At 44.6% G+C, this 14,747-nt stretch overlaps 1 protein-coding gene across 1 annotated transcript; it reads right to left on the reverse strand.

Annotated features, from left to right (window-relative positions):
* Nucleotides 1–1,750: 1,750 nt before the first annotated feature.
* LOC128846957 (olfactory receptor 12D1-like) lies at nt 1,751–2,695 on the reverse strand. Its single transcript, XM_054046246.1, has one exon. The coding sequence runs from the start codon at nt 2,684–2,686 to the stop codon at nt 1,751–1,753; it is 936 nt and encodes a 311-aa protein (XP_053902221.1). The 5' UTR covers nt 2,687–2,695.
* Nucleotides 2,696–14,747: the final 12,052 nt, after the last annotated feature.

Genomic DNA, 14,747 nt, shown 5'->3' on the forward strand with positions numbered 1-14,747 from the left:
GCCCCAGTAGTAGAAGCTTGTGCTTTACTATCCCAAGGTCCTAAGTTTTGATTACTGATGCTGATGTTTCCAGCAGAAAATTGAGATTTGCTTTTCTGATGAGAAATCAACATGTTTTGAGAAAAGCCAAATCCTTTCATAGAAAACATAGAAAGGTAGGGGTGGAAGGGACCTCAAGAGGTCACTTAGGCCAGCCCCCCATGCTGAGATAGGACTGAGGAAACCTAGACCATCACTGACAGCTGTTTGTCTAAACTGTTCTTAAAAACATCCAGTTATGGGCATTCCACAACCTCCCTTGGTAACCTGTTCCACAGCTAAGCTAGCCATAGACTTAGAAACTTTTTCCTAATATCCAACTTAAATTGCCCTTGCTGCAAAATAAGCCAATTCCTTCTCATCCTGCCCTTGGTGAATGTGATGAGCAATTGATCACCTTCATCTTTATAACAATCTTTTACTACAAACTTTGAAGCTCTGAACAAAGGACTGAATGACCCATCCAAGCTGTGGCTGTGTTCCAGAGAGACTTTCAAGCCAGGAAACTCACCAATACTGCTAAGAACCTGATATGTGGATTTTGAATCTTTGTATGTATGTGAATGCTTTATCATTTAACAGCTCTCCTCTTGTTCTTTCTTTTTTCTTTATAACAAACCTTTAGTTTTAGGCACTAAAGGATTAGCTGGCAGCATGGTATTCTGTGTAAAATCCAAAGGTATATTGACCTGGTAATGTGGCTGACCCTTTGAGGTCAGAAGAACATTTTGTATATGTGAGCAAAGTTTTTTAAATAACTTCTGACTGTACTGGACCTATGTGCTGACTGGAAACCAGAGAACTGGAATGCAATTAACAGGTCTATGTGATTTCTTTTTTGCTTCTTGATAACTAAATAACTCTCTTATCCTGTTTCCCCTCCTGTAAAGCAGCAGCTCCTCCCAGCTGTTGCTCTTGCCTCTCTGTGGTGCACAGCTCACAGCTTGCTGGCTCTGCCATCTACCGTGCAGGGAGGGGTCGCAGCCACACCATATGACCGAATGGGGCTAGCTAAACCTTGCAGAAATCAGGGGGGCACATGACCCCTTGTGCTCCCCGTGTGTTGCCTCTGGTTTGACATGATTTGTTCTTAAAAATCCCTGCTGGCTCTCACTTATCAGCTAGGTTTGATGATTATTGTAAATTATAGAGAAAATAAAACCGAGAATTTCCTAATTAGTGTGTAAGAAATCCAAACATGTTAATTTGTGGAATTACACAAATAGTTCACCCATATAACCTTAAATCTGACCTATCACAGGGTTTTCCAGCTTCCCAGAGAGTGAAACTCAGGGAAATATTATGTACATTCTCTATTTGAATAATTTTATTTATTTTATACGATTAACGGTCATTCCCCTTTGTCTCCCCCACATTATGTCTCTAACTCAAAGTTTATCCAATAGCAGACTATAAAGTGGAGTTAATGTTCAGAGCACATGTGACTCTTTTTGTGATAAATATATTACAAGGATGTTGTAATTTTTCCCAAAATGACACAGGATAGTCACCATTATATTTAAACAAAATCCAAACAACTTACAATAAGAAATGACATTTGGGTTCCCACATAACTTTAATTCTGCCCTGCAGTGACACCACTAAGGGGAAATTGGGGGGGGGGGAAGTACTGTTCTTAAAAAAAAATCTGTGTGTCAACAAATACTAGAATGTTTTACTTGTATTTTTTTTCTCTTCATTTAATTCATGTTCATTTAGGAAAGAGTTTTCTGTTCAGGAATTTCTTTAGTGCTGTTTTCACCTCCTCATTTCTCAGGGTGTAGATCAGGGGGTTCAGAACTGGGGTGATGATGCTGTACATGAGGGTGGGTATCATGTCTCTTTCAGAGGGGAAACCCGGTGAGGAAATCATGTAGTTGCCAAGGACTGGCATATAGAATAGAGATACCACGGTGAGGTGGGATGCGCAGGTGGAGAAGGCCTTTCTCCTACTTTCCCGCGAGTGGATTTTCAGGAGGAGGAAGGAGATGATGTAGATGTAGGAGAAGAGTGTGAGGACAAAGGAACTCAGACCAAGGACACCAGCATCGATGTTGAGTAGGGCCAGGTTGAGGTGGGTTCTGCCACGGGCAAGGCTCAGCAGGGGCTTGATATCACAGAAGAAGTGGGGGACGAGGTTGGAGCCGCAGAAGTGTAGCTGGGAGGTCATCACTGTGGATATCAGGGCATGCAGGAAGCTGGTGGACCAGGTGGCCGCTGCCAGGAGCAGGCAGGTCTGTGGACTCATGACCAGCCTGTACCGCAATGGGTTGCAAATGGCCACATAGCGGTCGTAGGCCATGACGGCCAGCAGCACGGCCTCACTGCTGCCCAGGAGGTGGAAAAAGTGGAGCTGGGCCAGGCAGCTGGCAAAGGAGATGGTCTGGTGCTCTGACAGGAAACCAGACAGCATCTTGGGCACAGTAACTGTGGAAAAGCAGATGTCCAGACTGGAGAGGTTGCCCAGAAAGAAGTACATGGGGGTGTGGAGCCGGGGCTCAGCCACTACCGTGGTTATGATGGCCACGTTACCCAGCAGGCTGGTCATGTAGAGCAGGAGGAAGAGAGGGAAGAGGAAGTGATTCAGCCCTGGGAGATTGGTAAGGCCCAGGAGGACAAACTCACTCACCTCTGTCTGGTTCTTCATTGCCGAGGATGGGAGGGAGACATGCTAGTGCAGAAAGAGATGCATGAATCGCTGTAATTTGTATTTCAACAAGCACCTGCCACCCAAGGTCTCAGAGTGCCTAGCGGTCATTAATTGAACCTTCCCACTCCTGCTATGGGTTAGCATCTCCATTTCATAGTTGGGGAAATGGCAGTAGAGAGGGGCAATCTATCATCTATATACCTATATATCTATAAAATGCTATTTGGTTGTAAATGTGAACACTTGATAGTAAGGAAATTCCAGAACATCTACAGTTCCCAGTGTAACTGTGATTCTACCCCTTGTGCATCCATCCCATGCACTGAATAAGGCAAAGCTCTTGGGCAAGAAAACACTATATGTTAATGTGATTAAATCCCATAGCATAATGCATATGAACAAAGGTGCTGAATTAAAGTTGTAAAGCTAGCATTTTCTAACTGCCAAGTGTAGAATTTGACTTTGAAATTTAAACAATACTCTTGTACATAGGGGTTGTTTTTTGTTTTTGTTTGTTTTTTTCGCATTATTCTATTAATTGCAACTATAATCAAGATAATCAGTTCTGGCTTCCCCCTCAGCTGTGCTGCAAAGATTTCTGCCACTCAATCAACAGGCATGATTACATTAGCTTGTGTCAGAAGAAGACTCTTATAGATAGAGCCGTAACAAATCCATGGTCTTTTATGGTCAATTTTACGGCCATAGGATTTTAAAATTGGTAAATGTCACATTTTCAGCTGTTTAAACTGAAATTTCACACTGTTGTAACTGTGGGGGTCCCAACCCGAAAGGGGATTGTGTGTGTGGGGGGGTCACAAACCTGTTGTAGGGGGGTCACGGGATTGCCACCCTTGCTTCTGTGCTGCCTTCAGAACTGGCCTGTGAAGGCAGTAACTGCAGAGCTTCCTGCAGCCGCAGGAGGTTCCCGGAGATGGAGTCCTGTCCCTCCTCTGCCCAGCCAGAGTTAGGAGCCCCCATTGTTGGGGTGCTCCCAGCAGCACAGGGAAGATCGGACACAACTCCACAAGTCTCCTCCAGCTGCAGGAATGTCTGGGGCTGCTGCCCAGTCCCAGAGAGCGTCCTGCAGCAGGGGGATGCACCTGGAGGTGGGTCTGGTCTCCCGCCCCAAAGGCAGCTGTGAAGGAGATGGACAATTCCTTCCCCCCCCTGCCCACCTGGAGATAGCGGCCCCCTTTACTGGGGAATTCCTAGGAACAAGGGCACATCAGATTACATGGGGAATGGCTTATTTCATGGTCCATAATGCATTTTTCATGTCCATGAAATTGGTAGGGCCCTACTTATAGAAGAGGGCAGGGGCATAGAGAGATGAGGCCAGGTGGCTGGTCTTAGAGATGGCCAGGGGAAGCCTAGCTCATATCTCTTTCTTTATGCCCTTCCATCCCCCGAGTGCTCCAGCAGCAATCAACTATTCCATTACCTCATGTGTTACTGCTTCCAAAAGTCAGTAGTCATATCCTCTGTGCAGCATCCAACTGAAAATAGAATGAAACAGAGAAAATGGAGTGATTGAGAGATGAGTGAAAAAAAATGAAAAATATGAACTGTAAGAAAGAAAGATAGAAAAAAAGGGAAGAAAGTAATAATTTCAGAGTCTGAGAATGCGCTGATGTTTTGCATCTGTAGATAAGGAAGAGTGCTTTGTTATAAGCTCTTCAATTCCATAACATACCTAAATAAACTGGATTCTTCTTGAAGCTACAATATTATAACAATGTAGAACAAAATCCACTCTATGGGAAACTTAAAAGAGGATCAAACACTGATTGTTCTGGAAACCTTGATGACTGTGAACAGAGAGACCTTTTTAACACAGTCACACTCTCCGAAATACCACCTTATGAACAGGGAAATTGCCTTCCATCTGACAGTTCTTCTGGGATGTAGTTCTTGTACCACCTGAGAATTTGAAGTTAGAAAACAAACAAGACCAATGCTTCTTGGAAAGATGGAGGTTGACAATATTGTGAGGACTAGAGTTGTTTGAAAAGGATAAAGAAGAACCACTGATCTATAAATGTTTCTACTAGCAAGTCCACTCCATTTTTGTAACCAGTATTTGCGTAGTGAAGTGGTTCTGTGTGAGAGATTGGGAAACACCCCATCAATGGATACCAGAATTGAAGTATAAGCATCTGAATTGAACTGAACAAGGATCCAGAGCTCAGAGGCTTGAGCATATTTCCAAAGGCATTTAGGCACCTGAGGATGTAGATACATACTTAATAGGATTTACACAATCACCTGAGTGACTTAGGCACTTAACGCCTATTGAGTTCACTTAACTTTGGTACCTGGAAAAATAAAGGAGCAAATAATCAAACCATCAATTTATAAGCACCTAGAAGAATATAAGATGATAAGTAACAATCAACATGACTTTGTCAAGAACAAATGGTGTCAAATCAGCCTAATATCCTTCTTTAACAGGGTAACAAGCCTTGTGGATAGGGGGGAAGCAATAGATGTAAGATACTTGAACTTTACTAAGGCTTTTGATACTGTCTCATAATTCAGTCTAGATGAACCTACTATACCACAGGTGCACAATTGGTTGGGAAACCACACTCAGAGCGTAGTTATCAATGGTTCATTGTCAAGCTGGAAGGGTATATTAAGTGGGGTCCCATAGGGATCTCTCCTTGGTCCAGTTCTATTCAATATCCTCATAAATGATTTAGATAATGGCAAAGAGAGTACACTTATAAAGTTTCCAGATGATACTAAGCTAGGATGTGTTGCAAGAGCTTTGGAGGATATGATTAGAATTCAAAATGTTCTTGACAAAGTAGAGAAATGGTCTTAAATACATATGGTGGAATTGAATACGGACAAATACAAAGTACTCCATTTATGAAAGAAAAATGAAATGCACATGTACAATTGGGAAATGATTGCTTAGGAAGGAGTACTGCAGAAAAGGATCTGGGCATTATAGTCAGTATTCCCTCTAATGTTTCCCACCCATATGCAGCATGAATTTTGATATGTGCCCCAATATGAAGGTGATGTGTCGCACATCACCTCCATATTGGGGCACATAACAAAATTCATCCGCTAGGAGTGGGGCCGAGGGGTTCAGAGTGTGGGAGGGGGCTCAGGGCTGGGGAAGAGGGTCGGGGTGCAGAGGTGTGAGGGCTCTGGCTGGGGGTGCAGGCCCTAGGGTGGTGCCGAGGATGAGGGGTTTGGGGTGCAAGAGGATGCTCAGTGGCTATGGCAGGGAGAGAGGACTCCCCCCAGCTCTCTCTCCTCTCCCTGCAGCAGCTCCTGGGCTGTGGGGGAGAGGTGCATCTCCGCATCATGGCAGCTCTGGGGCTGGAAGATAGGAGCCCCTCCGTCAGCCCTAGCAGGTCCGAGCTGGGGAAGGGCCGCCCTGGTTGTGGCTGGGTCCGGGTCACTCCCTCAATGCCACCTGGGCTGTGGCTGGGTGCAGGACTCCCTGCATGCACCACCCCAGCAAGGTCAGGTGCCTGTCTGTGGCTGGGTCCAGGACGCTCCAGCCATGCTTGGGGCGAGCCCAGGGCGTGCCGCAGCAGAATTGGGGCCGGGGTAGGGGCACCCCTCCCCTAGCCGCCGCAGTTCTCTCAGCGAGTACCTTGAGCACCTGTGTGGCAATAAATAGGCTGTGGTGCAGCTGTTTGGCTGCATAGCTTACAGGGAACTTAGGTTATAGTGGATCACAAACTAAATGTGAGCCAACAATGTAATACTGTTGCAAAAAAAAATGCAAACCTCATTCTGGGATGTATGTAAGCAAGACACAAGAAAATTCTTCCACTCTATTCAACACCGATAAGGCCTAAGCAGGAGTATTGTGTCCAGTTCTGGGTGCAACACTTCAGGAAAGATGGTGGCAAATTACAGAAAGTCCAGAGGAAAGCAACAAACAAGATTAAATGTCTAGAAAAATATGACCTATGATTGAAAAAAAAAATGATTTGTTTAGTCTGGAGAAGAGAAGACTGAGGGGGTACATGATAACAATCTTCAAGTACATAAGAGGTTGTTATAAAGAGGAGATTGATAAATTGTTGTCCTGAACCCTGAGGAAAAGACAAGGACTAATGGGGCTTCAACTACTGCAAAGTTGATTTAGTTTAGACAGGAAAAAAAAAAAAGTCCTGACTGTAAAGGTAATGAAGCACTGGAACAAATTAATTAGGGAAGTTGTGGAATCTCCATCACCGGAGGTTTTAAAGAAAAGGTTGGACAAACACCTGTCAGGGATGGTCTAGATAATACTTAGTCCTGCTTCAGTGCAGTGGACTAGATTAGATGTCCTCTTGAGGCCTCTTCCAGTCCGACATTTCTGTGCTTCTCTGATGCGGTGCTATGGCCACTATTGTGGCGGTTATACTGCATGGCAAAGTTGATGTGTTCCTATAGCCTTTATTAACAGAGCAGTATATTTTAAGCCATGCAACAGAATCCTGTGCTTTTTAATCCCAAGGTACTAGGTTTGATTCTTGATGCTGACATTTCCAGCTGAAAATTGAGATTTGCTTTTCTGATGAAAAAATCAACATTTTTTTTTTAAAGAAAGCCAATCCTTTCATAGAAAACATAGAAATGGAGGACTGGAAGATCTCTCAAGAGGTCATGTAGGTCAGCTTCCCACACTGTGCTGAGGCAGGACCATGTAAATGAACGCAATTCATGACAGGCGTGTGTCTAGCCCAGGGGTGGGCAAACTTTTTTGGCCTAAGGGCCACATCGGGTTTCAGAAATTAGTAGCTTTTGCAACGCCACTGAACAGTGCACTGACCCACAGGAACCCTCCTACCAACACTACAAAAAGAAGAAGAACTTTGCGTGGACTCCTCCTGACGGTCGAAATGACAGACTGGACCACTACATAGAGTGCTTCCGCAGACGTGCACAGCCTGAAATTGTGGACAAACAACATCACTTGTCCCATAACCTCAGTCGTACAGAACGCAATGCCATCAACAGCCTCAGAAACAACTCTGACATTATCATCAAAGGGGCTGACAAAGGACATGCTGTAGTCATAATGAACAGGTCGGATTATGAACAGGAGGCTGCCAGTCAACTCTCCAAGACCACATTCTACAGGCCACTGTCCTCTGGTCCCACTGAGGAATACCAAAAGAAACTACACCATCTGCTCAAGAAATTCCCAGCTACAGTACGGGAACAAATCTACATGGACACACGCCCAGAATCCCGACCAGGGGTATTCTATCTGTTACCCAAGCTCCATAAACCTGGAAACCCTGGACGCCCCATCATCTCAGGCATTGGCACTCTTACAGCAGGATTATCTGGCTATTTGGACTCTCTCCTCAGACCCTACGCTATCAGCACTCGCAGCTATCTTTGAGACATCACCGACTTCCTGAGGAAACTACAATGCATTGGTGTTCTTCCTGAAAACACCATCCTGGCCACCATGGATGTAGAAGCACTTTACACCAATATTCCACATGAGGATGGACTACAAGCCGTCGGGAACAGTATCCCTGATGAGGCCACAGCATACCTGGTGGCTGAGCTTTGTGACTTTGTCCTCACCCACAACCACTTCAGATTTGGGGACAACTTATACCTTCAAGTCAGTGGCACTGCTATGGGTCCTCGCATGTCCCCACAATATGCCAATATTTTTATGGCTGACTTAGAACAATGCTTCCTCAGCTCTCATCCCCTAGTGCCCCTCCTCTACTTGCGCAACATTGATGACATTTTCATCATATGGACCCACGGAAAGGAGGCCCTTGAAGAATTCCACCTGGACTTCAACAATTTCCACCTCACCATCAACCTCATTCTGGACCAGTCCACACAAGAGATCCACTTCCTGGACACTACAGTGCAAATAAGTGATGGTCACATAAACACTACCCTATACCGGAAACCTACTGACCGCTATACGTAGCTACATGCCTCCAGCTTCGATCCGAGACACATCACAGGATCTATTGTCTACAGCCAAGCCCTAAGATACAACCAAATTTGCTCCAACCCCTCAGACAGAGACAAAGACCTACAAGATCTTTATCAAGCATTCGTAAAACTACAATACCCACCTGCTGAAGTGAAAAAACAGATTGACAGAGCCAGACGAGTACCCAGAAATCACCTACTACAGGACAGGCCCAACAAGGACAATAACAGAATACCACTGGCCATCACATCCAGCCCCCAGCTAAAACCTCTCCAGCGCATTATCCATGATCTATGCATCCGAAGAAGTGGGCTGTAGTCCACGAAAGCTTATGCTCTAATAAATTTGTTAGTCTCTAAGGTGCCACAAGTACTCCTGTTCTTTTTATCCTGGAAAATGATCCCTCACTCTCACAGACCTTGCAAGGCAGACGAGTCCTTGCTTACAGACAACCCCCCAACCTGAAGCAAATACTCACCAGCAACTACACACCACACCACAGAAACACCAACCCAGAACAGAAGAATCCTATGCACTGCTACAGAATAGGGATCGAATGGCTAGGTAGCAGTTCTGCAGAAAAGGACCTAGGGGTCACAGTGGATGAGAAGCTGGATATGAGTCAACAGTGTGCTCTTGTTGCCAAGAAGGCTAATGGCATTTTGGGCTGTATAAGTAGGGGCATTGCCAGCAGATCGAGGGACGTGATCATTCCCCTTTATGCGACATTGGTGAGGCCTCATCTGGAGTACTGTGTCCAGTTTTGGGCCCCACACTACAAGAAGGATGTGGAAAAATTGGAAAGAGTCCAGCAGAGGGCAACAAAAATGATTAGGGGTCTGGAGCACATGACTTATGAGGAGAGGCTGAGGGAACTGGGATTGTTTAGTCTCCAAAAGAGAAGAATGAGGAGGGATTTGATAGCTGCTTTCAACTACCTGAGGGGGGGTTCCAAAGAGGATGGAGCTCGGCTGTTCTCAGTGGTGGCAGTTGACAGAACAAGGAGCAATGGTCTCAAGTTGCAGTGGGGGAGGTCTAGGTTGGATATTAGGAAACACTATTTCACTAGGAGGGTGGTGAAGCACTGGAATGCTTTACCTAGGGAGGTGGTGGAATCTCCTTCCTTAGAGGTTTTTAAGGCCTGGCTTGACAAAGCCCTGGGTGGGATGATTTAGTTGGGAATTGGTCCTGGTTTGAGCAGGGGGTTGGACTAGATGACCTCCTGAGGTCCCTTCCAACCCTGATATTCTAATGTTATATATGCCATCATGTGCCAGCAATGCACCTCTGCCATGTACATTGGCCAAACCGGACAGTCCCTCCGCAAAAGAATAAATGGACACAAATCGGACATCAGGAATGGTAACATATATAAGCCAGTAAGTGAACACTTCAATCTCCCTGGTCATTCTATTTCAGATTTAAAAGTCACTATCATTGAACAAAAAACTTCAGAAACAGACTTCAAAGAGAAACAGCAGAACTAAAATTCATTTGCAAATTTAACACCATTAATCTGGGTTTGAATAGGGACTGGGAGTGGCTGGCTCATTACAGAAGCAGCTTTTCCTCTCCTGGAATTGACACCTCCTCATCTATTATTGGGAGTGGACTACATCCACCCTGATTGAATTGGCCCTGTCAACACTGGTTCTCCACTTGTGAAGTAACACCCTGCTCTCCATGTGTCAATATATAATGCCTGCATCTGTAACTTTCACTCTATGCATCTGAAGAAGTGAGGTTTTTACCCACAAAAGCTTATGCCCAAATAAATCTGTTAGTCTTTAAGGTGTCACCAGACTCCTTGTTGTTTTCACAGAAAGCATTGCATTGTGGTAGCTATTCCAGTGTGCAAGTTGCTGCAGTGTACTTTGGAAAGGTTTTGCAATGCCTAATGCGACAGGCACAGCATCACATGATGCAGGTTTCCCAATGCCATTATTCCAGGGCATCCTACTAGATTGCCAGCTGCTTTTCAAATGGTGGGGTGGAGTGTGACAGGGAGTATGTTGTGTGTATGTGCGGGGAGAGACAGTTTGTTTTGGGAGGCAGAGTGTGTCAGCATGCTGTCTTGTACGTTCAGACAACTGCAGGGGGAAGGGGGAAACCCCTACATCAGCCCCACCTCTCTCACACACACACACGCACAAACGCCTGCCTCTGCAGCAAGAGCATTCCACAATAATGGTTTGCTTTGTCCCCCGGAGCAGATAAACATGCTGGCTGTCAGAAACGGAGCTTTGAAAGGGGATATCTGCATGCCTGCTGCAGAGTTCAAAACAATGAGGAGAGTGGCCTCTTGACTTGAAGGAATTATGGGACATTTCTGGAGACCAATCACAGTGCAGTAATGCAACACATTGTCCATACTGACACCCCGGCACTTCAGCCTGGGCGCAGAAACTCTATGATTCTGTTTAAGGTGGATTACCAGGGGTGCTCCAGACGCGGAGTCGAGGCTAAATGCCTTGCCAGTGTGAAAACCTCAGGAGTTAGGGCGACCAGGGCTGATTTAATGTGCTCTAACTTGCAAGTGTAGACAAGGCCTTCAATGCATGCAACTTACCAAACTATTATTTAACATATTATTTTTCTGCTTTGCAATGAGATCCTTCCACCTTGTTATTAATATTAATCATGTCAAGCATCTGACGCTAGAAACCACTGGTCTACAATTTTTGAGAAGACGTCTGCTTCAGAGATAAAATGTGCTATTTATTATGTATTTTGATTTGCTTAATTCAAATATGACAATTAAAACAACTGATTGGCTACTGTTTCTAAGATATTTAAGTTTTTACATTTTATGTCTATGTATATTGTGTAGCTAGTAGAGTTTTAATCATAAATTGTAAACCTAGGTCTTTTCATGTATTTATGGTTGCTTTACATGATAATATTTCACCTGTCCTGTTTATGTAACACTTTAAAAATCAGCAAAAGGGTTATATAAATAAAATTTATTATGAAACAAAAGTCAAAAAACTATTATGTACATAGTTTAGTCCTATTCAGTGTCTACTCGGCGCTTCTTGGCTTGTCTCTTGAATTCATTAAATGGAGCATTTCTTGTCACTGTCCAGCAATAGTCTGCAAGCATTGATGGGCTCCATTTGCCCTGATAGCGTTTCTCCATTGTTGCAATGTCTTGGTGAAATAGCTCGCCGTGCTCGTCGCTCACTGCTTCGCAGTTCGGTGGAAAAAAATCTAGATGAGAGGGCAAAAAATGTATCTTTAGTGACATGTTGCAACCAAGGCTTTTGTATGCCTTGAGGAGGTTTTCCACCAACAACCTTTAGTTGTCTGCCTTCTTGTTTGCGAGAAAATTTATTGCCACTAACTGGAAGGCTTTCCATGCTGTCTTTTCCTTGCCACGCAGTGCATGGTCAAATGCATCATCTCGAAGAAGTTCACGAATCTGAGGTCCAACAAAGACACCTTCTTTTATCTTAGCTTCACTTAACCTTGGAAATTTTCCATGGAGATACTTGAAAGCTGCTTGTGTTTTGTCAATGGCTTTGACAAAGTTCTTCATCAGACCCAGCTTGATGTGTAAGGGTGGTAACAAAATCTTCCTTGATTCAACAAGTGGTGGATGCTGAACACTTTTCCTCCCAGGCTCCAATGACTGTCGGAGTGGCCAATCTTTCTTGATGTAGTGGGAATCTCTTGCACAACTATCCCATTCACAGAGAAAACAGCAGTACTTTGTGTATCCAGGCTGCAGACCAAGCAAGAGAGGAACAACCTTCAAATCGCCACAAAGCTGCCACTGATGTTGGTCATAATTTATGCACCTCAAAAGTTGTTTCATGTTGTCATAGGTTTCCTTCATATGGACTGCATGACCAACTGGAATTGATGGCAAAACATTGCCATTCTGCAGTAAAACAGCTTCAAGACTTGTCTTCGATGAATCAATGAACAGTCTCCACTCATCTGGATCATGAACGACGTTGAGGGCTGCTATCACACCGTCAATGTTGTTGCAGGCTACAAGATCACCTTCCATGAAGAAGAATGGGACAAGATCCTTTTGACGGTCACGGAACATGGAAACCCTAACATCACCTGCCAGGAGATTCCACTGCTGTAGTCTGGGGCCCAACAGCTCTGCCTTACTCTTGGGTAGTTCCAAATCCCTGACAAGGTCATTCAGTTCACCTTGTGTTATGAGGTGTGGTTCAGAGGAGGAGGATGGGAGAAAATGTGGGTCCTGTGACATTGGTGGTTCAGGACCAGAAGTTTCATCCTCCTCGTCTGACTCAAGTGAGAATGATTCTGGTGCATCAGGAACCGGCAGTCCTTCTCCGTGGGGTACTGGGCGGATAGCTGATGGAATGTTTGGATAATGCACAGTCCACTTTTTCTTCTTTGACACACCTTTCCCAACTGGAGGCACCATCCAGAAGTAACAATTGCTGGTATGATCTGTTGGCTCTCTCCAAATCATTGGCACTGCAAAAGCCATAGATTTCCTTTTCCTGTTCAACCACTGGCGAAGATTTGTTGCACAAGTGTTGCAGCATATGTGTGGGGCCCACCTCTTGTCCTGATCTCCAATTTTGCAGCCAAAATAAAGGTGATAGGTTTTCTTAACCATAGTGGTTATACTGCGCTTTTATGATGCAAAAGTCACTTCACCACAAACATAGCAGAAGTTATCTGCACTGTTCACACAAGTACAAGGCATCTCTGCTCACTTTGGCTAAACAGAAATGTGTCCCTTTGCAAAATCAAACACTGACAAATAAGAGAGCACGACACTGTATGATTTCTAGAGCTGATATAGGGCAATTTGTTCAGCAGAGTGATGTAAGTTTCATTATGATTGCATCATCCATGACTTCTAGGAATAACATGATGCAATTCATATCACGTATGATGCAATACCAGCTTCAGATTGCATCATTCATTGTTTTGCCTAAAAAGCAAGTACTGTCCAAACCCAGTCATAGATTTATTCATAAATCCAGTCAAAGATGTATTTTAGTAATTTCTGGTTTAAATTGAGATCCCTTCCCTTTATAACTCACTTATCCTCCGCCATTCCCAAGTCAAGGGTCGTATATACTGACCCAATAGCATATCTTGAAAACTAGAGCCAATCAACAATTTGCAGCATCATTTTCGTTCTCAGTGACCCAGAATTAGTAATGTTTGACTACATTTATTTCAGAAGCATTTTGGCTGTAGAGCAGTGTACTCCAAGGTGTTTAGACACCTACCAGACACTTTGAGCACCTAAATCCCAGAAAAAGGCCATACTGGGATTCACAACCCCCCCCCTCCAAACCTTGGTGGTGCCTAAATTTGGTGGCTAAGTTCTTGCAGTCAAAGTTCCTTGTACACCTAATGTTTCTTCCTTTGGGCAGGCGAACTGCATCCAGCCATGTTCAAAACTCAGGGCCCCGTAGGTGAGCTCACACAAAATGGGCCTGCATGGGAACCTCCCTCATAACTTTTAGCCCAGTGGTTATGAGACTCACATAGGATGTGGGAGACCCAGGTTCTAGTCCCCCAGCCACCTGAGAGGGAGAAGGGATTTAAGCAAGGATGTCCCACACCTCCAGTGCATTGGCTAACCAGGGGGCTATGCATTATTCTGAAGTGTGGCTCCTCAATCTCTCCTGTCAAAACTGTTCCACTTTGGATGAAATAAATCAGGACAGGGTGTGAGAGAGAAAGGGAAAGACAACACTAGAATGATTCTATAGTGTGGTGGTTATATCCCTCCTCTGCAAGGTGTGTAGTTTCTGTAGCTAGAACTTTTTTTTTTACGGTGATGGGAAGTCATCCCATCGACCAACCCTCCTCCTTTTTGATCTGGGCTTGGGACCGGCACAGAGAATAGAAAAAGAATGCTTACCAAATACCACCCTTAAATGGAAGCCAAACACACAAGAGGAAGACTGTGAATAACATGGAAATGAACAGTTCTGAACAACATCAAGCACCTCAACGTGAAATGGGAAGATTTGGAGAGAAGGGCAGTTGACAGGCAAGGATGGCAAATGTGGGTAGCCCAATGAGAAGCAAAGAACGGGATGGACTAAGGTCTAAGTGAAAAGTCTGCAAGGTGGGGGAACCAGGATCCAGTCCCCCCACTCCAGTGATATATAT

Source organism: Malaclemys terrapin, chromosome 12 (assembly GCF_027887155.1).
Source record: "Malaclemys terrapin pileata isolate rMalTer1 chromosome 12, rMalTer1.hap1, whole genome shotgun sequence".
In the NCBI taxonomy this organism is placed as follows: Eukaryota; Metazoa; Chordata; order Testudines; family Emydidae; genus Malaclemys; species Malaclemys terrapin.

Coding starts and splice junctions, on each gene's coding strand:
- LOC128846957 (XM_054046246.1), bottom strand. CDS start 2,686: ATGAAGAACCAGACAGAGGTGAGTGAGTTTGTCCTCCTGGGCCTTACC.